We start from the raw sequence: 25,027 nt of genomic DNA, 5'->3' as shown, positions 1-25,027 counted from the left end.
CTTTAAACAAAAGATTATAACATCTGGTCTCTTCTTGTTAGTTGTTAATATGGACTCGTATTTACTACCCATGCAAATGGAAACATCTTCAAGGCATTTTACCGAACTTAGGGTGTGTTTCGATGAAACCTTTCATATTATTCCCATTGTCTTTTGGACGCTTTTTCTAAATTTATCAGATTTATGCATTTTTTTCAGATTAAGCATTCGTCTTAACGAACCGAGTCTAATGGGTAATAAATTATGACCAAGAGTCCCGACAAATTTGGTCCTCACTAACTTTCACTAACTTTTCCAATTTTTTTTCCGTTGGAACGGATAACCGCAAAAATTTGGGCGGAAAACTAAGGAAAAAAAATACCCAAACATCAATCATACTCAATCTCATAAAAAATTTTGGGGGGGGGTTGGGTGGGGGGGGGGGGGGGGGGGGGAGGGGGGGGGGGGTGTTGTGGGGGGAATTGAACGGAACACAAGAAAGCATCCAGAAGAATCTGCACAAAAGAAAAAGACCAAACACCCAACAATAAAGAAGATCAACAAGAGTAATTCAACATTGCAGAGAAAACAGCAAGCTTACATGCTCTCTAAAGCATTAAAGTGACTCACAAGGGTCGATGCAAGAAATTTATTTTTTCAGAATACAGGTCAAGCATAAATGTTTGGCCAATAGGCAGTGATTGTGGAGGCACTAAAGTGGTGATAGATTCATTAAAGAAACTGCATAATCTTTATTCTTCTGCTGCAACAACACTGATCTCGCCTTTCTCTAGCAAATCATAGAATGCCCTCGTTTTCCTCTGCTCATTCCAGTGATGCATCTTCCACAATCCACCTGCGGCCAAGCCAAGCGTAATGCCAATGATGATCTCCTTCACCACACTTGGTCCTGTCAAAGTTGCATGAGCAACCTTATGCGCAGCCATTTTGCCTCTCCGTCAGAAGCTTGAGAACCTGCAAGTAACAATAAGGCACTTAGAAAATAATCAGGCAAAGCTCACAATTAATGAAGTATCTGATTTTATTAACCGGAACACATGTTACTGTTCTGACAACAAGGCGACAAAAAAAAAGTAGAGGTCAAGGTAACTGAAACAAATAAATGACATGTTAAGGGAGCTTGACTGATTAGCATCAATCTCAATCCAGAGGCAATAGTGGGTCTCAAAGGTGTATACATCCAGAGTCAACCTCGTTCAAATCAACAGAAGGTGTATACATCCAGAGTCAACCTCGTTCAAATCAACAGCAGGTGTATACATCCAGAGTCAACCTCATTCAAATCAACAGGCTTTAAGCAAAAAATGTTGTGCTTTTCCCCCAACTGGCCATTTGAAAAATGTGGTGATTTTCTCCCAACCAGCCAAGCAGCCACTTCTGATATTGTAACTCTTACCTCGGGGCTTCCGAATTGCATAGTCAATATCTTCTCAACATTTGCATTGTCATGAAATAAGGTCGTCATGGCCAGCTGATAAGTTGAACCAGCATTCTTCAACCTTAATGGCATTACTCTCTAGCAAAAGGTTCCCGTATTCTCTGGAGTTTCCAGCACAAGTGTAACTTTCGGATTGTAGTAGCTTGAGTGCCTACTGTCAAATGGTCCTCCCAAACTCAATTATACAACTTTATCAAGTTATAGCTCGATCAAATTGCAAAGGCACCCCACCCATACTTCCAAGTCCTATGTCCGCATTTGTGTAATTGCTTCTTAGACAATGACCAGTTAGAGTGCGTGTGCATGTAGTTTTGTATATACATTGGCTTTGCATAAAAGTTTTCCAGAAACATGACAAAAGTTTTCCATAATAGCATTACATTACAGTTTAAAATGACCAAAGAAGCAACAGAAGTACAAATGGAAGTGGGAAACAAATTGAAATAACAATGAAACCCTTTTGGCTTCTAGTTAACAAGGCATGAATGCATCTCCTGCACCTTAGTAAATCAGGTTAAAAAAAGGACTGATAAAGGATCTGATGTCCATCCTCGGGCAATACACTTGTTACGCATTTACAATAAGTAATATTAAGGGCCTTACAACAAGAGGACCAAGAGTAATGCAATCAATCTAGTATAGCTTATCACACACATTAGCTACTGAGGCAGTGAGGCGTAAAAGCTGCAGAGAGACGAGATTAGTAAGCACACTAGACAAAGTGCCTTTAATCAGCCTTAGCCTTCTTTTGATAATCAACAAACAAACAAACAAACAAAAAACAGCCTTAGGGCATGTTTGCACTAGCTGTGGATACAAAGTTTAGATTTTAGCTTCAGATTTTGCGGCAGATTTTAGATTCCGGATTTCAATAGAAGTTGAAAAACCCCACTGTGTCCATGTGTGCCCTTCGAGTTGCCCCCGCATCTCATCTGTGTCCCCGTTGTGTCTCACTAGTTAAAAATCAATTAAATTAATGAACTGTACAGATTTTGGCACCTCCCCAACTTGTTCGACACAGGTAGGGAGACCTCATATTGTGTCCGTACTTCATAGCTCATCCCAAATCAGCATTGTGAACATTATTAGACCACGCTGGAATAGTGCTTCCCTCTCCTTAAACGAAGTTCAAGCAAACACAAACTGGTCACTCTTCAGTGTGCTGTCCACTTTAAAAACGTCCATGCAAATGTCCAACAGCTCAAATACCTCCTTATCACAAGGAGGAAGAGTTAGTACAACACTTATCTCAACTACTCCTATCTTGATCTTTCCTAATATTGTTCCAATGAGGGAACTCACACTTAATCTACTCGCTTAACTTATTCAACAGATGGGGTTAAGCACTCTTCGAAGAGGAATACACAAGTAAATGAAAACTCAAACCATTTTATGCAACAAGAAAATTAAAAACGTCCACTCCTACTGGCACTTGCTGTCTCTAAGTCACCCATCATTTTTACATCTTCAATCTTTTGCATCAACTCCTCCCTTCCCTCAGTTCCCTCTAAAGTTAAATCCCAACTAATCATCTGCTCAAAGGGGAGATTGCATCTTTGCCCAAGCCGGTTTTATTCTTACTCCAAACATAATGATAGGATTCAACTAACTGGACTTTGGGCTCACTAAAGCACATAGAAATGAAAAGGAAAGTAAGAGAAAAACAGGTTGACAGCATCTAAATATTAGGATATCTAAGGTGATAGAGTGGCTAGTTACTAGGAAGGAAGGACTCGAGTGGGAATAGAGTAGAGGTATGAGATGACATAGCCAAACAAGAGCCTACAAAGGATTTAATTCCAAATAGCTCCTTTCTAATTCTTCTTCTTGGAAGTTGGAACTCTCTTGTTTCACATACTCCCATATTACATCGATATCCACAATTTACGCATGAATTGCAAGATTCCAATCAACCAGGAATTCTCTCAGCATACTTATACGAGCAAAATCAATTAAAAAATAATAATATCTACAAAAGATCTTCGGGATTTTCATTGAAACAACCACATAAACGCGTGTGCACTCGTAAATTTTCTTGCTGTGGGTATTATTATGTAATAACAAGTTCCATCAAACGTAATATTAAACAACGAACACGAACACATTCCACACGTCGAAAAGAAAAATCCTAGCGGAGGCTAATCAAGATTGGATCTCAAATGGAATTAGGGTTTTTACCTGGGAACCGAAATTGAAAGGATTGCGGCACAGAGAACTGAGACGAAGAAAGGATTGGATGGGATCGTAATCGGAGGGTGCTGTGTGGAGCAGAGAAGAAGAAAGTCAATAATCTGGCAAGATGTTGGCCAGTTTCGAAGCATCGGTTTATGGGAGACGTCCATAGACGAATCTAGTGACGTGTTTGTTTATATGGTTTATGCTATTCCAAGCTGGGTTAGAATATCTCCAGCCCTCACCCCTTTCGTTTTTAATACCCAAATTTGAGTTGAGGTTTTGTTTGGAACTTGAGGAAACCCAAATTTGAGTTAAGGTTTTGTTGGGAAAGTGAGAGAAAGGAAGGAAAAATTAATATATATATATATATATATATATATATACGGAACGGTTCAATGGACACCCTAAAAAAACACCCAAAAAAACACCCATAATCTCATTCTCATAGTTCCCGATCAAATTTTTATGATCTGAACCGTTCAATGTGTGCAGAATGTGATTTTAAGGGTGCCCGCGAGAAATTAGCAAAAAAAATGACCGGGAAAGGTTTGATTTAAGCAGTTTTTATTTGAACCGTTCAATAAAAAACCGTTCGAAACTGTTCGGATCAAGCCCTTCCCGGTCATTTTTTTTGCTGATTTCTCATGTGTACCCTTAAAATCACGTTCTGATCACATTGAGCGGCTCGGATCATCAAAATTTGATCAAAATATATATATATATATATATATATATATATATATATATATATATTTCATTGATTGTTTTGGCTTGGAGAGAAATACTATAGTAGAAAAAATAGAAAAATCTAGAAGTGTGAATAGTACAATTTTTCTTTCATTTTTCTCTCAATTTTCTTTTCTCTTCTTTTCTCCCACTTTCCTCAACTTCCAAACAAAGCCTAAAACTTGTGTAAAAATCCTGTTTGGTAGGAGAATTGCCAATAGCAAAACCCAATACTCACCCGAAAGTTCATTACTACTCCTATTTGTTAATTATCCAAGGCATACTTTTTAAATAAGAGAAGGGAGAATCAAATCCGACTTAGCAGATAAATAAAAAAACTCCGACGTAGCACTGATGAAGCTACGGCATCAAATCGAAAGGCTAGCGAAGCTATGGAATCCAAATAAAAGGGCCGACACAGTTCCGGCAAAGCATTCTTTCTCAAATTAGCTGTTTGAAAAAAAAAATGGGTAAGAATTTGGATTGTCACTCGTTTCGGATACAAAATTGTTGAAAAATGTATGCATTATAATTTGTGAAAATTTATATGCATCTCTATTAATTATTTTGATGATTAATTCAATGATATTTTTATTCGGCAAATACAAAATTATCGAAAAGTCGATTCCCGAATTAAATATTTTCGTGACCTTGAAATATAGCATAAAGTCTCTTGGATTCATGATTTATATTTACAAAGACTTTATTGAGCTCAATACATGCTTTAACGGTTTATTTAGATGAAATTGTGAGCCACAGGTTGACGAACCGGCCGACAAGACCGGCTGTCTGAACAGAAAGCTGTGACAACCGGACGACCACCCGGATGACCACTCTATCAAACGGCTAGTTTCAAACGGCTAGTTTCAAACGGCTAGTTTCCAACGGCTAGTTTCAAATGGCTAGTTTCCAACGGCTAGTTTCAAACGGCTAGTTTCCAACGGCTAGTTCCAACGGCTAGTTTCCAACGGCTAGGAAGCATATGGATGGCTATATAAGGCATCAAGAACTCATTAATGAGAACATACACAAGCTACAACATTCCATATTATTGCAAGAGCAAATTCTCAAAAGATCAAAGCCAAAAATTCTCATTGTTCTTCCACTTTCATATTATTCTTGAGAGAAAATTTGTACAAGTCGTGAGCGATAATTTTTATACCTTCTTCACATACTTGTATTTCCTAAGTGAGTGTTTGAGTCAAACACTTGAAAGCTTAGAAGACCAAATTCGGGTTGGAATTTGGGTGTTATTGTTTTTGAGAAGTTTTCGGAGAAAATTCTTGCGGTTGTGCTAGCTCCTCGGGAAAGCTAGAGGCATTCGGTTCTTGTAAGCACCCGCAAGACTTACAAGTTGTAATCTTTTAAAGATTAGTCTAACCTTCAAGTAATTGCTTGAGGAGAAGTGGAGTAGGGCCGGACCGTGGACAAATCCGGACCGAACCACTATAAACGAGTTCTATCTCTCTATCTCTCTATTTTGATTGCATACTTATTGTTTGCATATATTGTTAGAGATAAATTTTTATTGGTAATTATTACTAGCAATCCTATTCACCCCCCCTCTAGGTTGCATAATTTGGGTAACAATTGGTATCAGAGCCTCGGCTCTTGTTTGTAGATTTAACCATCTAAGAGTTAAGATCCATGGCAACCACTAGTAATGTTTCTTGTATCGAAGGTCAATCGTCCAATAGACCTCCCTTGTTCACCGGAGAAAATTACTCTCATTGGAAAAATAGAATGATGATCTTTATTCAATCCACGGATTATGATCTATGGAAAATTATCAAAAATGGTCCCATTATTCCTACTAAGAAAGTTGGAGAAGAGACTATGCCTAAACCAGATTATGAGTGGAGTCATTTGGAAAAGGCTTCAATAGAAAAGAACTATAGAGCTATGAACCTTCTTTTTTGTGCTATTACTCCCAATGAATATGATTGTGTTTCCGCATGTGAATCGGCTAAAGAAATATGGGATAAGTTAGAAATGTCACATGAAGGAGATAGTCAAGTTAAGGAGTCCAAAATTGATATTCTTGTGCATAGCTATGAGCTCTTCAAAATGAAACCGGATGAATCTATATCTCAAATGTTTGCTAGATTTGCTAGTATTACTAACGGTTTAAAAGCTCTTGGAAAGATTTACAGTCAATCCGAAATGACAAGGAAGGTGCTCCGTTCCATGCCAACCAATTGGGACACTACCACCTCCATCATCCTACAATCCAAAGATTTCTCAACATACACGATGGACAAGCTCATGGGATCTCTCATGACGGAGGAAATGCATCACAACCTCAAGGGTGAAAAAGAGAAGAAAGTTAAGGATCTTGCCTTCAAAAGTACAACAAGCAAATCAAAAAGCAAGGAGGATTCAAGCAACGAAAGTGAGGATGATGAAATGGCGCTCATCACAAAAACGTTCAAGAAACTCCTCAAAAATAGAGCATCTCACAAAGGCAGAGGATTTTCAAGAAAAGATGGAGGCAAAGAAGAAAATAGTAAAAAGGATCCAATCATTTGCTACGAGTGCAAGAAGCCCGGCCACATCAAAAGTGAATGTCCATATGCAAAAAAATATTCAAAGAAGGACAAAAAGAGAGCTATGATGGCCGCATGGGACAATAGTGACGATAGTAGCTCCGATGAGGACGATGAGCAACAAGAGGTCGCTAACTTGTGTTTCATGGCCATCGAAGAAAACGAGGTAGATCTCGACTCATCCTATTCCTTTGATGAATTATTTATTGCCTATAAAGAGTTGAAAGTAGAATTTGAAAAGGTTGTTTCTAAAAACAAATTTCTTAAAAAGGTTGCTAAAGATCTTTCACTAGAAATAGATGATTTAATTGAAGAGAAAGATATTTTGGAGGAAGAAAATGAAAGTTTAAGAACCTCTTTGGAAAAAGAAAAAGAGTATTTGAAGGATACTTCCAAAAACGAATCTTTAGAAAAACAAATTGATGATTTAACTAATTCTCTTTCAAAACTCACTAATGGAAAAGAAAGTTTAGACATTCTTCTTGGAAAACAAATGGTTTCTTTTCACAAGGCCGGAATTGGTTATAATCCCACTCAACACAAAAATCTTTTTGAAAAAGATGTTCCTCCTTCTAGCCATTCTAAATTGACATGTCATTATTGTGGTAAAATTGGTCATATTTCTCCTACATGTCCTATGAAAGGATACTCATCTTCTAATGCAAAAAAGGTTTGGGTTCCTAAGAACCGTATCAATGCTAACCTTCAAGGACCCAAGATGATTTGGGTACCAAAAGTCAAGAATTGATGTGCTATTGTAGGTATGCTTCAAAAGTTCTCTCAAGGAAGGAAGTTGGTACCTTGATAGTGGATGTTCAAGACACATGACCGGTGACAAGAGGGCTTTCAATTCTCTTTCGTCTAAAGATGGTGGACATGTCACATTTGGAGACAACAACAAAGGCAAAATCATAGGAATCGGTGATATAGGTAATTCTCCTATTATTGAAGATGTTTTACTTGTTAGTGGTTTAAAACACAATCTTCTTAGCATAAGTCAATTATGTGATAGAGGAAATCGTGTTATCTTTGAAAAATCCAAATGTATCATTGAAAATGTCAAAAGCAACAAGACACTCTTCGTTGGACAAAGACTTGAAAATGTATATGTTTTTAATCTCAATGATTTAAGTAATTGTGATATAAAATGTTTTTCCGCTTTGAGTGAAAATAGTTGGCTTTGGCATAGGCGCCTAGGACATGCAAGTATGGATGCTATTTCAAAACTCTCTAGAAAAAATTTGGTAAAAGGTCTTCCTAAAATCAAATTTGAAAAAGATAGACTTTGTGGTCCTTGCCAACAAGGAAAACAAACCAAGGTTTCTTTTAAGTCCAAAAATGTTGTTTCAACTACTAGACCTTTGCAATTACTTCATATGGATTTGTTTGGACCAACTCGCTCTCCAAGTCTTTGTGGAAACTATTATTGTCTTGTTGTTGTTGATGATTTCTCTAGATATACATGGGTGATGTTCCTAGCTCATAAGAATGAGGCTTATCCTAATTTCACTAAACTTTGTAGAAGAGTTCAAAATGAAAAAGGATTTGTTATTTCTAACATTCGTACGGATCATGGAAAAGAACTTGACAATTCTTTATATGAAAAGTTTTGTGATGAACATGGTATTGGTCATAACTTTTCTGTACCTCGTACTCCTCAACAAAATGGAGTAGTTGAGAGAAAGAATCGTACTTTGGAAGAAATGGCCCGCACTATGCTTTGTGAAAACTCTTTGCCAAAATATTTTTGGGCGGAAGCCGTTAATACCTCATGCTATATTTTGAATCGAGTTTTAATTAGGCCTATCCTCAAGAAAACTCCTTATGAGCTTTGGAATGGTAGAATACCCAACATTAATTACTTTCATGCCTTCGGTTGTAAATGTTATGTATTAAACAATGGAAAAGATGACTTGGGTAAATTTGATTCAAAATCGGATGAAGGCATCTTTATTGGTTACTCTCTTACTAGCAAAGCATATAGAATTTATAATAAGCGCACTAATCTTGTTGAAGAATCTATTCACGTTTCCTTTGATGAATCTAATCCTTGTGCTACTAAGGATGTTGTTGATAATGATGACTTAGAGATTACACATAAGATTCATGACTTGACAATTCAAGAAAAAGTTGATGGTGATACTCAAGTAGAAAGCTCTCAAATCAAAGAAGATGAAGTTATTAATCAACCTCAAGATGCCATGGGAGACAACCAAGATCTTTCCAAGGATTGGAGATTCGTGCAAAACCATCCAAAGGACTTGATTCTTGGAGAAGTTTCGAAAGGGGTAACCACTCGCTCGTCTCATAGAAATTTTTGTGAAAATCAAGCTTTTGTTTCTCAAATTGAGCCTAAAAACTTTCCGGAAGCTCAAGATGATGAAAATTGGATTTTGGCCATGCAAGATGAGTTAAATCAATTTGAAAGGAATAAAGTTTGGGCATTAGTACCTAAGCCTCTTGATCACTCTATTATAGGTACTAAATGGGTTTTTCGTAACAAGCTAGATGAATCCGGAAATATTGTTAGGAATAAAGCTAGACTTGTTGCTCAAGGTTATAATCAAGAAGAAGGTATTGATTTTGAAGAAACTTTTGCACCGGTAGCTAGATTAGAGGCTATTCGCATATTGCTTGCCTTTGCATCTTTCAAAAATTTCAAGCTTTATCAAATGGATGTGAAAAGTGCATTTTTGAATGGGTTCATAAATGAGGAAGTTTATGTCAAACAACCTCCCGGCTTTGAAGATCATGTATACCCCGATCATGTTTTTAAACTCTCAAAAGCTCTATATGGTTTGAAGCAAGCACCACGTGCATGGTATGATAGACTTAGTTCATTCTTGCTTGACAATGGCTTTACTCGTGGAAAAATTGATACTACTCTTTTCATTAAAGCCAAAGGTAAAGATATGCTCATTATTCAAATATATGTTGATGATATTGTCTTTGGTGCCACTAATGATAATATGTGCAAAGAGTTTGCTAAGTGTATGCAAGGTGAATTTGAAATGAGTATGATGGGGGAGCTTAACTTCTTCCTCGGACTTCAAATCAAGCAAACTAATGAGGGGATCCTAATCAACCAAGCCAAGTATGCGAAAGAACTTATTAAGAAGTTTGGCATGGAAGGATCAAAGCCAATGAGCACACCAATGAGCACATCAACTAAGCTAGACAAAGATGAGAATGGTAAGGCCGTCAATGAAAAGATGTATCGAGGTATGATCGGCTCATTACTTTATCTCACTGCAAGTAGACCGGATATAATGTTTAGTGTTTGCATGTGTGCTAGATTTCAATCATGTCCTAAAGAATCGCATTTAAAAGCTATTAAACGTATTTTTAAATATGTTGCCGGTTCTCATGACTTAGGATTGTTTTATCCACGTGGAGTTGCATTTGATTTAATTGGTTATTCGGATGCGGATTTTGGAGGTTTCAAAGTTGATCGTAAAAGTACAAGTGGGACTTGCCAATTTCTAGGGCACTCTCTAGTGTCTTGGCATAGCAAGAAACAAAATTCCGTAGCTCTATCTACCGCCGAGGCGGAATATGTAGCGGCCGGAAGTTGTTGTGCCCAAATATTGTGGATCAAACAACAAATGGAGGATTTCAATTTGCAATATGATCATATTCCTATTAAATGTGATAATACTAGTGCAATTAGCTTAACCAAGAATCCAATTCAACATTCTCGAACAAAACATATTGAGATTAGACATCATTTTATAAGAGATCATGTTCAAAAAGGGGATATTGAACTTAACTTTATTAGTACCGACAAGCAATTGGCGGACATTTTCACAAAACCCCTTGGTGAAGAACAATTTTGTTTCATTCGACGAGAACTCGGCATGTCTAATCATTTATGAAAAAGTTGTGTTCTTGATGTCAAAAGTTTTTTTTTTTGGATTCAATGTTGAGTTGATTGAATTCGTAAATATCATACTTGATGGAGAGTACAAATGATCTTGATAAAGAAATCACCCTCCAAACATTTTATCATATGATTCATTTTCCTGTGTTTGGTATGCAGAAAAACAGTTTTATGGTCTTTAATGCTACTCCTCTTAAACGTTTTCTGGACTTAACCTGCATTTGTCAGTGTAGAGACCCGTATTTTATTTCCATAATTCTTTATGTTTTATTAAGGCATGAGTTGTGATATAAAATGGAGAATGAGTTCGGATGTCGAATGTGCTAGAATTTAGAAGTTCGGGATGCAAGTGTAATATGCATGGGTGTATAAGTGAAGGTGTGTGTAGGGGATAATTCTCCCCCACATATATTTCTTTTCTTTTCCGGGCAGACACACACACGTTTCTCTCTCTCTACTCCCTCGACCGACTCTCTCTCTTTCTCACCTCTCGTCCAAACTTCTCTCTTCGATTTCATCGCCTTAGAATGAGATTTCGGAAAAATCCCAAGTACTAAAGTTGTTCTACGCGACGAGATCTTCCTATTGATCGAAGAAGAATCATGATCGGAGCACTTTGAGGTTTCCTCCATGTTCGGGCTTGCTTCTAACCCTCGAGGTAGGGATCTCCTACCTTCTTTACGTGTTTAAGTGTTGGTTAGATGTACAAGAATCAAGTTTGATCATTTATTTTGAGTCTTGAACAAATCTGTTATATGCTGATAATTTCGTGGGTTTTGGAAATCTGTCTTTTGGGAGCCCTCTGCTAGAAATCACTGGCATTTGTCATGATTAAGACCTCAAGGGGCGGGTCAGGGTCGTGACAGTCAGTCGGATGTCCAAGCGGATGTCCAACCGGACAACCGTGAGGATTGAGACTTATTCAAGCTTTTGCGTTGCTAACTCTGATTTATTAAGTCTGTTACACTTAGTTTGTATGAACTTCATGGCTTAGTGCTTAAATTGTCTCTTATATACTTCGCCGATATGAATTTCTTGTCTCTAAGCTTGCAGGGATAATCATTCTCGGTAATACTCCTCGCATTCTTTAAAAAGCTCTCTTTTAGGGGGAGCATGTATTAAGGGGACACAACAATAAACACCCGAACACAATTTTCTTCCCCTATTCTTGTTCTTTTCGGCGCCACCCCTATTCTTGTCCTATTCGGCGCCGCATCCCCTATCCTATCTCTATTCGGTGCCGCATCCCCTATTATCTCTCTTTCGGCGCAGCAATTCAATCAATTCGGCGCACCATTTCAAACACTTCGGCGCAGCATTTCAAACAATTCGGCGCAGCATTTCAAACAATTCGGCAATCTCATACTCTATAAATTCAACAACACAATCTCTATCTCCTCATCTATCTATCTTTCCTTCTCTCTCGGCCTAAATCTCTCATCAAGCAATGGCAAACATACCGCAAGGGTTACCGTTTGAGTTTTACGAAAGAGATGCCGAACGAGCAGAGTTCAGGTTGTTTATCCAAACCATTTGGATGCAACTCTTTATCTTCATTCTGCTGTGTGCGTTACTTACCATGAGAATACCACCATGGTTCGGATGGAATGTAAATGTGGATACTCTGTGGTATTGGATTGGCATTATAGCTGCCGTTGTAGCAGCCATTATTCGAGAATACGAAAATCAAGGACGCCAAGCTCTCAATGAACGAAGATAGAGTGCTACAGGGCAAGAGCGGCATGGTGCTGGAACCATGGCCCTATTGTTTTTCTCTTTTTAGTTTTTTTTTATGATGTCACAGGGGGAGAAAAAGCCAAGTTTTAATTGATCTATCTTGCCATTTTGGGCAAATTTAAAAAATTGCTTGCTATGATCTGATGATTATTGCTATTACTCGTTGATCGTAGATAACTGCTTTGGTGCATGTATTAAGGGGGAGATTGGCATAACTCCTACTTGAATAAAAACTATCATTTTGTGTCATCATCAAAAAGGGGGAGATTGTTGAAAAATGTATGCATTATAATTTGTGAAAATTTATATGCATCTCTATTAATTATTTTGATGATTAATTCAATGATATTTTTATTCGGCAAATACAAAATTATCGAAAAGTCGATTCCCGAATTAAATATTTTCGTGACCTTGAAATATAGCATAAAGTCTCTTGGATTCATGATTTATATTTACAAAGACTTTATTGAGCTCAATACATGCTTTAACGGTTTATTTAGATGAAATTGTGAGCCACAGGTTGACGAACCGGCCGACAAGACCGGCTGTCTGAACAGAAAGCTGTGACAACCGGACGACCACCCGGATGACCACTCTATCAAACGGCTAGTTTCAAACGGCTAGTTTCAAACGGCTAGTTTCCAACGGCTAGTTTCAAATGGCTAGTTTCCAACGGCTAGTTTCAAACGGCTAGTTTCCAACGGCTAGTTCCAACGGCTAGTTTCCAACGGCTAGGAAGCATATGGATGGCTATATAAGGCATCAAGAACTCATTAATGAGAACATACACAAGCTACAACATTCCATATTATTGCAAGAGCAAATTCTCAAAAGATCAAAGCCAAAAATTCTCATTGTTCTTCCACTTTCATATTATTCTTGAGAGAAAATTTGTACAAGTCGTGAGCGATAATTTTTATACCTTCTTCACATACTTGTATTTCCTAAGTGAGTGTTTGAGTCAAACACTTGAAAGCTTAGAAGACCAAATTCGGGTTGGAATTTGGGTGTTATTGTTTTTGAGAAGTTTTCGGAGAAAATTCTTGCGGTTGTGCTAGCTCCTCGGGAAAGCTAGAGGCATTCGGTTCTTGTAAGCACCCGCAAGACTTACAAGTTGTAATCTTTTAAAGATTAGTCTAACCTTCAAGTAATTGCTTGAGGAGAAGTGGAGTAGGGCCGGACCGTGGACAAATCCGGACCGAACCACTATAAACGGGTTCTATCTCTCTATCTCTCTATTTTGATTGCATACTTATTGTTTGCATATATTGTTAGAGATAAATTTTTATTGGTAATTATTACTAGCAATCCTATTCACCCCCCCTCTAGGTTGCATAATTTGGGTAACAAAAAGGATAAAGCTTAAAAATGAGTACGCAATCAGATAAGCATTGGAGATGGATTTCCGATAACTTTACCTAAATTTTGAATTTCAATCTGAAAATGGGGAAGGATGAGATGGCCTTACAAAGTAGTGAGCCCAATTTTTGCACAGTAACTTGGGGTCGAGCCCGGCCCTGAACACAGGTCACTAATATTTGTTTGGAATTAGTGGTGGAGCACACACAAGTGTAAATGACCTAAGTTCGAATACTATAAAGCTTGGCTTATTTGCACTCATATATTCAACGCCAAAAACATGTGTCCGTCTTTCTTCCAAAAAAAAGAATGTGAGAATATACACGACAAGAAGTTAACAATAAGAAGAAAAAACAAAATAAAGAATTAATCCAAGCAGCCCATTAAAAAAGAATGTGTTTTTTTTATCCGCCATTAAAAAAGAATGTGAAAATTAAAAAAATTAAACCGTACAAATGACAAGTAATGTTTTATAGAAGGGGATATAGACTTCATGTAGTAGTGGGGCCACCTGGAACAATTATGGTGAGATTTTTCAAAAAGTTTCAACCGGTAGTAGAAGCTACAGAGGTTCAAAATAAATGGTTGAGGTCAACTTTGTCAATTTAATGAATACAAATAAATGTGAGTATGATGTTCCCGCACTACCAGGGAGCATCACATTCAGAGCCGAGAGAGAGGGACCCGCCTCCCGTCCAGTTTTTCCCTCCAGTCTCCCCTCAAGTTTTGTGTTTTGTGGGCTCATATAGAACTCACGTCATTGATCGGAACTGTTCATCATATAGATCTCGTCAAGACAATTCATCACACAAAAAATCGCGTTCATCGGATTTATATTAATACCTGATCGAAACACGTTTATTTGTTAAAAATAGTGTTGGGCACACTGGATAGGAACCCGTTGGTTCCAAGTTCATATGTTCAGATCGGAAATCAATACAAATCCGATGAATGGGATTTTTTGTGTGGTCCATCGTCTCGACGAGATCTACATTATGAACGGTTCCAATCATCGACTTGGACCCTACATGGGCTCACAAAATACAAACTAAAGAAAAGACGGGAGGAAAAGGAACTGGAGGTGAGGCGAGTCCGAGAGAGAGGGGGAGATTGTACTAAACGTGCAAAGGAAATGGGTAATTGAGCAGGGCAGAAAATGTTTCTGGAAACAAAGATGCTAATACCTCAACACATTACACAAACAAATGCATAAATACTCATAATGAGTGTGGACCCCTACACATATTGTGCCTCCCGCGAAAGGTAATTAGAGCAAAGAAGATAAAAGGTGAGAGAAAACTATTGTGGGAAAAGAAATTACAGTTACTAACACTACATGTAAACATAGCAAATGTAAACATGGACCACAAAAGGGTCACCAAGATGTTTGATTAAACCATTGTGGCATAAAACGTCCGCATCTTAGAATTCTAAGGGCGTCCGCAATAGAAGCCTCCTGAGTATGATTAAAATAGGCTAGTATGCATGTATACCTAGAAAAATCTAAGAAAGTTATTCTTGAAAAGTTATTAGGTTCAAGCCTAATATTTTTAGACTTGCATTTTTGGAATCTACCATGATCATATCTCCTCCTTTCTCTTCTCTTTTAGATGTGGAGTAAATACTCCAGAAAAGATAGACGTGTTCCAAATGATAATTAAATTAAATATGAACTGTGCTACACACACAGCAATCTGTGCACAGATTGTGCACAGATTTCGTTGTGGGGCCCACCACGGGTCCCACACAAATCATCCAAGCCGTTCATTAAATGTAAAACATTTTTTCAAGCGTCCCCGTAAAAAATAAGCTCAATCCAATACCTATAGGTGCTTCATCCAACCATCTAACTTTTCATTCAGATTTTCGGATAATGAAAAGTTATACGATTGGATCGAGCATCTATAGGTATCGGATTGAGATTATTTTTTACGGGGACCCTTGAAAAAATATTTTACATTTAATGAACGGCTCGAATGATTTGTGTGGGACCCGTGGTAGGTCCCACAACAAAATCTGTGCACAGATTGTATGTGTGTGTAGACTTTCTGATTAAATATTGGCCACTAAAATATAGAGATTCTTAAGAGGATTGGGTTGTCAGTGAAAAGTCTAAATCAAAATCCAACTGGCCGATAATATCATCGCAATCACTCATCTAATTGCCTAACCACCTGACGTACGCTAAAATTGGAAAGGTTGCCTTACAGAACAAAGAAGTTGACAGCTAGTAATTCTTTGGAGACGTGAAATGACTCTTTAAATTATCTCATATCATTAATTTGTAGTAGTGTTTATGATTGGTCAATTAATCTAATTCTTTGACATTGTGGGTTCCTTGTGTTCATCTCCTCTAAATTATTAATCTAACTATTCTGACAATACTTTTGTCTATTAAACAAAAAAGTAATAATAAGAAAACCCTTCACAAATATGTCACAAAATAATAGAACATGTAGGAGTATTTTTCACAGAGGAAGCACTTTATGAATGAGGGTACAAATAAAAATCCTGCCAATATTTTAAGCAAAATGTAGACAAGATGCTATTGTTTGCTGATCAGATTAACTGCATCAATCTTGCCATTCAAAAAAAAGAAAAAATATAACTGCATCAATTATGCCAAAATTTGTAACTAGGCAAACAAATCTTCCGCAAGTAAAATGTGGTGTGAGTAACAATCTCCACTCTATTTCAAGTTGAAACCAGAAGATACACGAGGCCCTTGAGATATTCTACTATTTCTGATCCTCCGAGCTTTGAACTTCCATACACCCTATCCACAAAAGTAATTGGAACCTGCAAACATACTTCAACCCAAGTCAGAAGTTCAGGCTATATGCATAAAATTTCAGTTCGCAACTTGAAAAAACATCTGCAGAAAAAGAAAATAGAAAAGGTTGCTCATTAAAACTGCATTACAACCTCAAAATGATATATAAGCAGTTTCGAAGCACAATGGAGATCATTCAAAGTTTAGCAACATAGATTAGTTTTCGCAATTTTATATCCGGTTCAAAGCAGTATCTACTGAATAATCAAACAAACAGAAAATCAGACTTGCCAAGAGGAACATATGGGTCACATACCAATATGATTTTGTACATAAGACGGTAAACAAAATGGAGACTGCTGCAAGGTCTTGCAACCCCCTCAGCATTTGTGTTATGACTATAGAGCACCATAGCAAAACCCTGCTACGCCAAGGCATGGGCTTATCTTACTTCTACATACTCTAAGCACACCTACGCCTATTGCGATAATTGACACGGGTCGAGATCTAATCACCAGCCATTGGCAAGTTAGAAAATAGATATTTGGGCCACCAGTGATGAGCATGAGCAACAGACATCATGCAAGTGTGAGGTGCCCAAAGTCACGAACTTCATCTAAGAAGGTGACCACCTCCAAGCATGAAAGATATACCTAGCAACCAGAGTCTTCTCTAGCAAGCCCCATGTGTTCTCCAGTGACGGAAGAATGGAAAAAGGTACCGAGTTCCTAACCATTTTCATGCTTGATCCATATGAGGCCACTCAAGCGAAGAAGAGCAGTGACACGATCATGCTTGGTGGACACACTACTTGGTCTAAAATTCTGTAACTCACGTCTTCCCGCAAAATTTCCAAAATAGTTTATGCAAACACCTTAACCAAAGCTGCATGTCACCAATAGATCTTTAGCCAAATCAGGGGGTGCACTTGGGTGCTAGGAGGAAGGAGGTCAAAATTCAACTCCTCCTCCAATGTGCTAATCTAACTATTCTAACAATACTGACTTTCGCTGATAAAAAATGGAAAAAAACAAAAACAAAAACAAAGTTGTCAATGCCCATCTCACCATCAGCAAGTTGCAGGATAAGAATTTAATAGTACTCTTACAGTCTTACAAATATGGCGCCCAGAAAAGTAATCAAACTAAGAATTTAACACTACCTCTTCAATATGGTATCCTTTCCGTGAAGCCCTAACAATTATCTCCATCTGGAAAACGTATCCCTTGCTAACACAAGTGCTTATGATATCTTCAAGCACAGATTTCTTGTATAGCCTTAAAAATTTACAACAACTTATCAGCTTTAGAAATGTTCAAAGTGCAAAAAAAGAAATAGCTTATGCATAAGGCGCTTATATACCGGAAAGATCCAGTCAAATCGGATACACCAGGCCAAAGAAGTGTCTGTGCAAGGACATTAGCTCCCCTACTAGTCAATTTGCGCTTCAGATTCCACCCATGCACACCACCACCTTTGATATACCGGGTTCCAGTAACTATACTTGCACCAGTCTCCATCTGCTTCCTATAAAGTGACAGACAAACATGACTTAAATAAAAATAAAAAGTTAGTCCTACGTACATCAAATAATATAACTCCAAAACCAAAATAAAAGCTTTCTTACTTGATAAAACTTGGCAGGTACTTTGGCTGTGCACGAAACAAGAAAACCCAAACGAAAACAGTTATCACCTAGGGGTCAACAACATTAAAAGAGATGGAAACATAAATGTAGTATGTGTGGAGAATCGCAAGAAGACTAGAAAAGATAAAATTAAATGCGAATGCAAAATTGCCCCTGATGTTCAAAGTGAGCACACTTGGTGAAGTGTACTCAATTTACAACTCCACTTAGATCTTCCTTGGTCCGATCTACCACCTATTTTCTTACATCCGACAATTTCCTCACCCATTAATGTAAGTTATTTCCATTGTTCATATGCTAAATAGCACCACAAAGGGTTTTTGCAATTCGAAGCACAACACAACAGGAAAGCACAATATTCAATGGTCAAAATAAATACACCACTATCAAACTTGTGGTAGGTTGGCTGGTTTATCCATTGAGAATAGAAAAAACAGAAGAAGACCGGGGCCAATGTGGTCGCATCCTCAGCGTATGCCAGCTGGCCCTGCGTCTTAATAAATAACCTTAAAGGCTAATGATCCGTGTGGCATGCCCACGACTATGAGCGTTCCCAACAAAGTAAATCAAAAGATACATTACAGAAAACAACAATCCTAACTGTCACTTGCATCCGACAAAACATACGTGGTGCGATAAGTCAGCATCCATGATCACTACGAAATTCCCTGAAGCATGCTTCAAACCATGGACATACGCGGTACCTGCAATTAAATTTGCATCAAGAATCATCTCATTGCTTTCATTTCAAACAGAAGAGATACGCACATACCTAACCCAAGCTTCTTAGGTCTAGCTCTCAACAGCTGCATTTACAAAGAGCCAAAAGTAACTGAGGCTGACAAGCTAAGAATAGCACCGAAATGACACAAAAATATCAGCGACCCTTACAATGCGATCTTCTCCGTACACCTCCTGCAACGTTTTGACGACATCTTGAGTTCTGTCGGGACTTCCATCATCCACTATTATCATTTCAAAATCAACATCCCTAACCAGACAAAAACAGCCGTAAGGAACCTGAAATGCCCTAAACAAAGGGTAATTTGTAATGAATTGTTTTCCAATTCCATAGTATACATACAGTACGGACATCTGTCCCATAAATCATTGAGTAGGGGACCTCCACACAAAGCCCACCATCATGCATCTTAATGATGCTAAATGACTTATGTGTCTGTGAGCAACTAGAATGTGGAGGATCACAATGGCTAGATCTCATTTTAGAACTATAACGGTTAGTCTGTTAGCACCAAGTGCCAGAGATTTCATCCAATGCCAACTTCAATCTAAAATCAGTTAGATACCAAATTTAAACACTCGCAGGGATTCAGAAAAAAAGCAATCGTCATTCTTTTTTTTCTTCTTTATAGCAAAAGCTCTCCTGAAAATTGTCAACAAGATAATCTACCCAAAGTTCATATCTTTATGCAAACCAAAGTGTTCAAGTTGTGGTCACTGCTGCTATACAAAGGAATTCTAATACTACCAAAATTGTTAACAAAGTGGCCTAATTTTGAGATCCCAAAAACCAAAAATCTTTCCCAAAGCAGGAAATCAACAAGGAGCTATCTGCATGTATGCATAATAATCAGAGAGAGAGAGAGAGAGAGAGAGAGAGAGAGAGAGAGAGAGAGTACGGGAGGTGCTTAAAGACAAGATAGACAAGGAGGGCGATGTTGAGGCGCTCGTTATAAGTGGGGACGATGATGCTGTACTTATTCTTCTTCTGCTGCTGTTGTTCCTCCATAACTAAATAATAATAAAGCCCTTGGAAACTTCACAAATGGTTTGCCAGCCCAAAAGAAAGAAAATTGGAGAAACCCAATACCCGGTAACGATCTTGATCGCGATCAACGTCACGACAACAGAAGAGATGCAGCAGATAAATCAAGCGTCTCTTGTTTTTTCTTCTCTTTCTTCCCTACCTGATTCCCCGTGCGGGTTACACGAGAAAATAACCCAGTCAAAACAATTTCAGGATATTCTAAATGCATGCCGAAATAGTCTTTGTACACCTTTATATTGGCTTAATTCCGAAAATATTATGCTTCGTTTATTTCAGGTAGAAAAAGACAAAAACAAAGGGGGAACAAACAGGCATTCCGACTATCTTTAAAGAAATTGTCATAGAAGTATAAAAAAAATTCAAATCAAAACTGTCAATGCAAGATTCGATTTAGCAAATCTCAGAACTTATATTCATAAACAAAACCAGAAACTTGTTCTACGAAATTTTTTCAAGCCTATTCATTTACAAAACCCAGTCACGTTAATGTTAATGTCTGAAGAAAGAAAAATCAATGATCTTATACCGAATCTCCAAATGTGAGGTCGAATCAATAACCATACTTGAATTTGAATGTTCAAATAAGGTTTTGAATACCGTACCGGCCATGGTACCGGTTTTCCTTTGGGTACGGTACGTACCGGTACCGGTCAAATACCGGGAAGCGTTTCGGATTTACTGCAACCACAATTATATATAATTATAACTCAAAAAAATTTCCCATACCATGCAATTCATCATAAAAAAAAATATTCATAAGACATCAAAATCCTCATAATTGACTTCAAACTAACAAGAAAAACATATCCATCATAACAAAACACACGCAAAGTAACTTAATTGTGTATAGTGATCTATTCGTTACAAGTTTCAGTCTGTATACTGATAAATATTGAGAGAGAGAGCGCATTCCGCACGTGTTGGCTATTGGGTGTTTAGAACCAATTGAATGGGGTGTTCAAATTGAAGAGTAGAACACATATATATATCAATTATCAATGCATACATACATGAAACTGGGTGTTCAAAATCAAAATCAAACTGGGTTTATAGTCTACGCGACGACCAAATAGAGTGTTGGAGCCTAGAGGGAGTACCTTCCGTTGAGGGTGGGTCAGATCCCTGCGGGCGGCGAGGACTAGCTGCGCTGCACCGACTCCACTATGGATGAGAATCGACGGCAACAAGCTGGGGATGAGGTGAAAAGGGAAGAACTTGAATGGTGAGCGTCTGGCTGTTCAAAAAGAATGGTGAGTGTCTGAGTGATTTGCTAATCGATGTCTGCGTGATTTGGGTTTTAGGGCGCTATTAATTAGATCAGCCAATTAGATACAGTAGATACACCGAATTGAGGGAAAAATACGGTTTCAATAGTGCCGTTATTAGGACATTATTTACAAAATGACCCAGCATTGCAAAATACCGGCCGGAATTCCCCGCAAAAGTAAATGAAAACTCAAACCATTTTATGCAACAAGAAAATTAAAAACGTCCACTCCTACTGGCACTTGCTGTCTCTAAGTCACCCATCATTTTTACATCTTCAATCTTTCGCATCAACTCCTCCCTTCCCTGAGTTCCCTCTAAAGTTAAATCCCAACTAATCATCTGCTCAAAGGGGAGATTGCATCTTTGCCCAAGCCGGTTTTATTCTTACTCCAAACATAATGATAGGATTCAACTAACTGGACTTTGGGCTCACTAAAGCACATAGAAATGAAAAGGAAAGTAAGAAGAAAAACAGGTTGACAGCATCTAAGTATTAGGATATCTAAGGTGATAGAGTGGCTAGTTACTAGGAAGGAAGGACGCGAGTGGGAATAGAGTAGAGGTATGAGATGACATAGCCAAACAAGAGCCTACAAAGGATTTAAATCCAAATAGCTCCTTTCTAATTCTTCTTCTTGGAAGTTGGAACTCTCTTGTTTCACATACTCCCATATTACATCGATATCCACAATTTACGCATGAATTGCAAGATTCCAATCAACCAGGAATTCTCTCAGCATACTTATACGAGCAAAATCAATCAAAAAAAAAAAATCTACAACAGATCTTCTGGATTTTCATTGAAACAACCACATAAACGCGTGTGCACTCGTAAATTTTCTTGCTGTGGGTATTATTATGTAATAACAAATTCCATCAAACATAATAGTAAACAACGAACACGAACACATTCCACACATCGAAAAGAAAAATCCTAGCGGAGGCTAACCAAGATTGGATCTCAAATGGAATTAGGGTTTTTACCTGGGAACCGAAATTGAAAGGATTGCGGCACAGAGAACTGAGACGAAGAAAGGATCGGATGGGATTGTAATCGAAGGGTGCTGTGTGGAGCAGAGAAGAAGAAAGTCAATAATCTGGCAAGATGTTGGCCATTTTCGAAGCATCGGTTTATGGAAGAGGTCCATAGACGAATCTAGTGACGTGTTTGTTTATATGGTTTATGCTATTCCAAGCTCGGTTAGAATATCTCCAGCCCTCACCCCTTTTGTTTTTAATACCCAAATTTGAGTTAAGGTTTTGTTTGGAACTTGAGGAAACCCAAATTTGAGTTAAGGTTTTGTTGGGAAAGAGAGAAAGGAAGGGAAAATTAAAAAAAAAAAATATATATATATATATATATATATATATATATTTCATTGATTGTTTGGTTCAGAGAGAAATACTGTAGTAGAGAAAATAGAAAAATCTAGAAGTGTGAATAGTGTAAAATTTTGGGGCATTCCGGTTTCTTAAAAAAAGAACTTTTAGAAAAAGAAGGTAATTTCAAGCTAAAAAATTATGTGTTTACGCAAATATTTTTCCAACCAATATGGATCTTATTTGATAGATCTCATTGAGATCTTTTAAACGGTGTAAAAAAAATTGAAATATTATTTTTCATTTTCATTATATTTGAGTTTGAAATTGCCTTCTTTTTTAAAAAGAAGGTTTAGAAAGAAAGCGGAACGGGGCAAATCCCCTCGGAATGAGTTTTTAAAGTACAAATTCGGGGTTGGTGTACTGGTCAAAGCCAACCTCTTGGGAGGAACTAAGTTGTAGATCTAGGAGTTAGCTCCCTCTTAATGTTTAAAGTTCGAAACCTCTGAGGTGTTATCAACTCCTTTAGGCTACTCCATCAAACGAGATGGAGGAGTATAAGCAGCCGCTCTGGATGCAGTCAACCAACACTACCACCAACTGTAGTTTGAAACTCTCGCACGAGTATAATTTCTTACAAGAGGTCGGGCACACACAGTGCGTGCAGAGCCAGCCCAAGCACAAGGCCCACAAGGCCTGGGCCTTGGGCATCCCCGATATGCCCAATTTTTGGGGCACCTTAATTTTTTTTAGTATTTGGGTTGGGTACGTAGTACTCTTTTTAGGAAAAGGCTCAGTCCGAGTTTCAGAAGCAAGGTCCAATCTCTAGAGCATTGGTACTGAGGCAATAGAACTTTCTACTTATAAAAGATTCTTTGCCTTCATTGTTTTCTTCAACTAGCGATGTGAAACTATAGGTGAGAGACTTTGTTTTGCAACTTGTTTGTCCCACATTGACATAGCAAAGGCTTAATTGGCAAAATGCTCACCTATAAAGCCTTCTACTCCACCTGCTCACAAAGTGGTTGCACGTAAAAGCAACATGTGCGTTGCAAGTATCGGAATTAAAATTAAAATCGTATTGAAGAGAAATTTCAACTTTTATTTTGAAATATATATATGTATGTATGTATGTATATGTATGTATGTATATATATGTATGTATGTATATATATGTATGTATGTTTGATTCAAGGATTAAAACAGACAGGATTAATAGTCCTGGGATTAGTAATCCTGAATTATTTGTCCTAGTACTAATTTAGTCCCGAATCCTATACAATCCCCTGTTTGATTTGCTCAGGATCAATATTGGATATCCCATGCTGAGTCCAATCCCATGTTTGGTTCTGTCGCTATATTTCGGGATTAATTTCAGGACTATTTTTCTCTCCTCCCTCTCAAGCATTCCAACCAATTTCTGGGCATTCCAATTATCAGTGATCATTCTACAAGCAATTAACCATGCCTAGTACTTGGTTTTCAATTATCAGTGATAAAATTGTATTTTACTTGTCAAAATTGCCACAGAACATGGAGCAGTTCACACCATACTTTTGTAGGGCTTCAAATCGAAATCTGCTGAAAAACCTAGATTTCGAAATCCATTTGGTCGAAAACATAGGGTTTCAAATCGAAATCTAGTCGAAAACCTAGATTTCAAAATCTATTTGGTCGAAAACCTATTTCGAAATATATTTGGTCGAAAACCCAGTCGAAGACTCCAAGAAGAACAAGAACAAAAGAAGAAGAAGAAGATCGAACAGACGAAGAGAAACAAGAAGAAGAACATACGAAGAAATACCTGCTTCGATTATGGAGATCGCAAGGTCGGTCTTCTCCACGTAGCCAATAACTCAGGTGTAGAGAGAGAGAGAGAGAGGCGTAAGGATGAAGATAGAGGATGAACAGAACGATGGCTGAGGGTTTTGTTTTACAGCGTCTCTTCTATCCGGGATAGAATAGTCCCTACCCCCCATGGGATAAAATAGTGATGGGCATATAGGGATAGAAATTGTCCTGGTATTAACAATCCCAGCTCCTCAAGCGGGAACCAAACACGGGAAAATGCGGGATTAGGCGCTCTATAGTCCAATCCCATGCGCCTAATTCCTGAATCAAACAAGGCCTAACAGTTTATTTTTTATTTTTTCGGGCATCATTCTTAGAACAGGCTTCGGACACCCAAATATTTTGGGCCGACCCTGAGTGCGTGTGCAAGTTAGTATTGATTCTATATTTGTTCTTCAACAGAACGTTCTTCGCTGCTATAACGCCGGTGAAGAAGAAGGCGTCAGGTGATTATGTCGATCGTTCGACCATGGTGAGAACTGATGATGGGATTTTTTTTAGAGTTAATCTCGATTT

The 25,027-nt window shown here is 37.9% G+C and overlaps 2 protein-coding genes across 8 annotated transcripts; both read right to left on the bottom strand.

Annotated features, from left to right (window-relative positions):
• Window positions 1-527: 527 nt before the first annotated feature.
• On the bottom strand, window positions 528-22,433 carry LOC131314433 (cytochrome c oxidase subunit 5C-2). Of its 2 annotated transcripts, none has more exons than XM_058343054.1 (2): window positions 22,325-22,433; window positions 528-954 (listed from the first exon to the last, which is right to left on the bottom strand). In XM_058343054.1, exon 2 carries the CDS (start codon window positions 924-926, stop codon window positions 732-734), a length of 195 nt encoding a protein of 64 aa, XP_058199037.1. In that variant the 5' UTR covers window positions 927-954; window positions 22,325-22,433; the 3' UTR covers window positions 528-731. The 2 variants fall into 2 exon arrangements, with proteins under 2 accessions (XP_058199037.1, XP_058199036.1); XM_058343053.1 differs by lacking the exon at window positions 22,325-22,433 and adding an exon at window positions 3,617-3,783.
• Window positions 16,286-24,655, bottom strand: LOC131314432 (dolichol-phosphate mannosyltransferase subunit 1). 6 transcript variants are annotated; one of them, XM_058343050.1, is made up of 12 exons: window positions 22,325-22,465; window positions 21,169-21,305; window positions 20,674-20,749; window positions 20,114-20,210; window positions 19,923-20,034; window positions 19,174-19,273; window positions 19,055-19,088; window positions 18,910-18,986; window positions 18,262-18,287; window positions 17,997-18,161; window positions 17,797-17,911; window positions 16,286-16,660 (listed from the first exon to the last, which is right to left on the bottom strand). In XM_058343050.1, the coding sequence occupies exons 5-12, from the start codon at window positions 20,030-20,032 to the stop codon at window positions 16,556-16,558; spliced, it is 732 nt and encodes a 243-aa protein (XP_058199033.1). In that variant the 5' UTR covers window positions 20,033-20,034; window positions 20,114-20,210; window positions 20,674-20,749; window positions 21,169-21,305; window positions 22,325-22,465; the 3' UTR covers window positions 16,286-16,555. The 6 variants fall into 6 exon arrangements, with proteins under 6 accessions (XP_058199033.1, XP_058199035.1, XP_058199034.1 ...); XM_058343052.1 differs by lacking the exons at window positions 21,169-21,305; window positions 22,325-22,465 and adding an exon at window positions 24,465-24,655 and having other exon boundaries at window positions 16,286-16,671; XM_058343051.1 differs by lacking the exons at window positions 21,169-21,305; window positions 22,325-22,465 and adding an exon at window positions 24,465-24,655.
• Between the last annotated feature and the right edge of the window lie 372 nt (window positions 24,656-25,027).

The sequence above is a fragment of the Rhododendron vialii genome, chromosome 13a (assembly GCF_030253575.1).
Source record: "Rhododendron vialii isolate Sample 1 chromosome 13a, ASM3025357v1".
Taxonomy (NCBI): Eukaryota; Viridiplantae; Streptophyta; class Magnoliopsida; order Ericales; family Ericaceae; genus Rhododendron; species Rhododendron vialii.
Note: the sequence above shows the minus strand (reverse complement) of the source record. Positions and strands in the feature narration are given on the sequence as shown.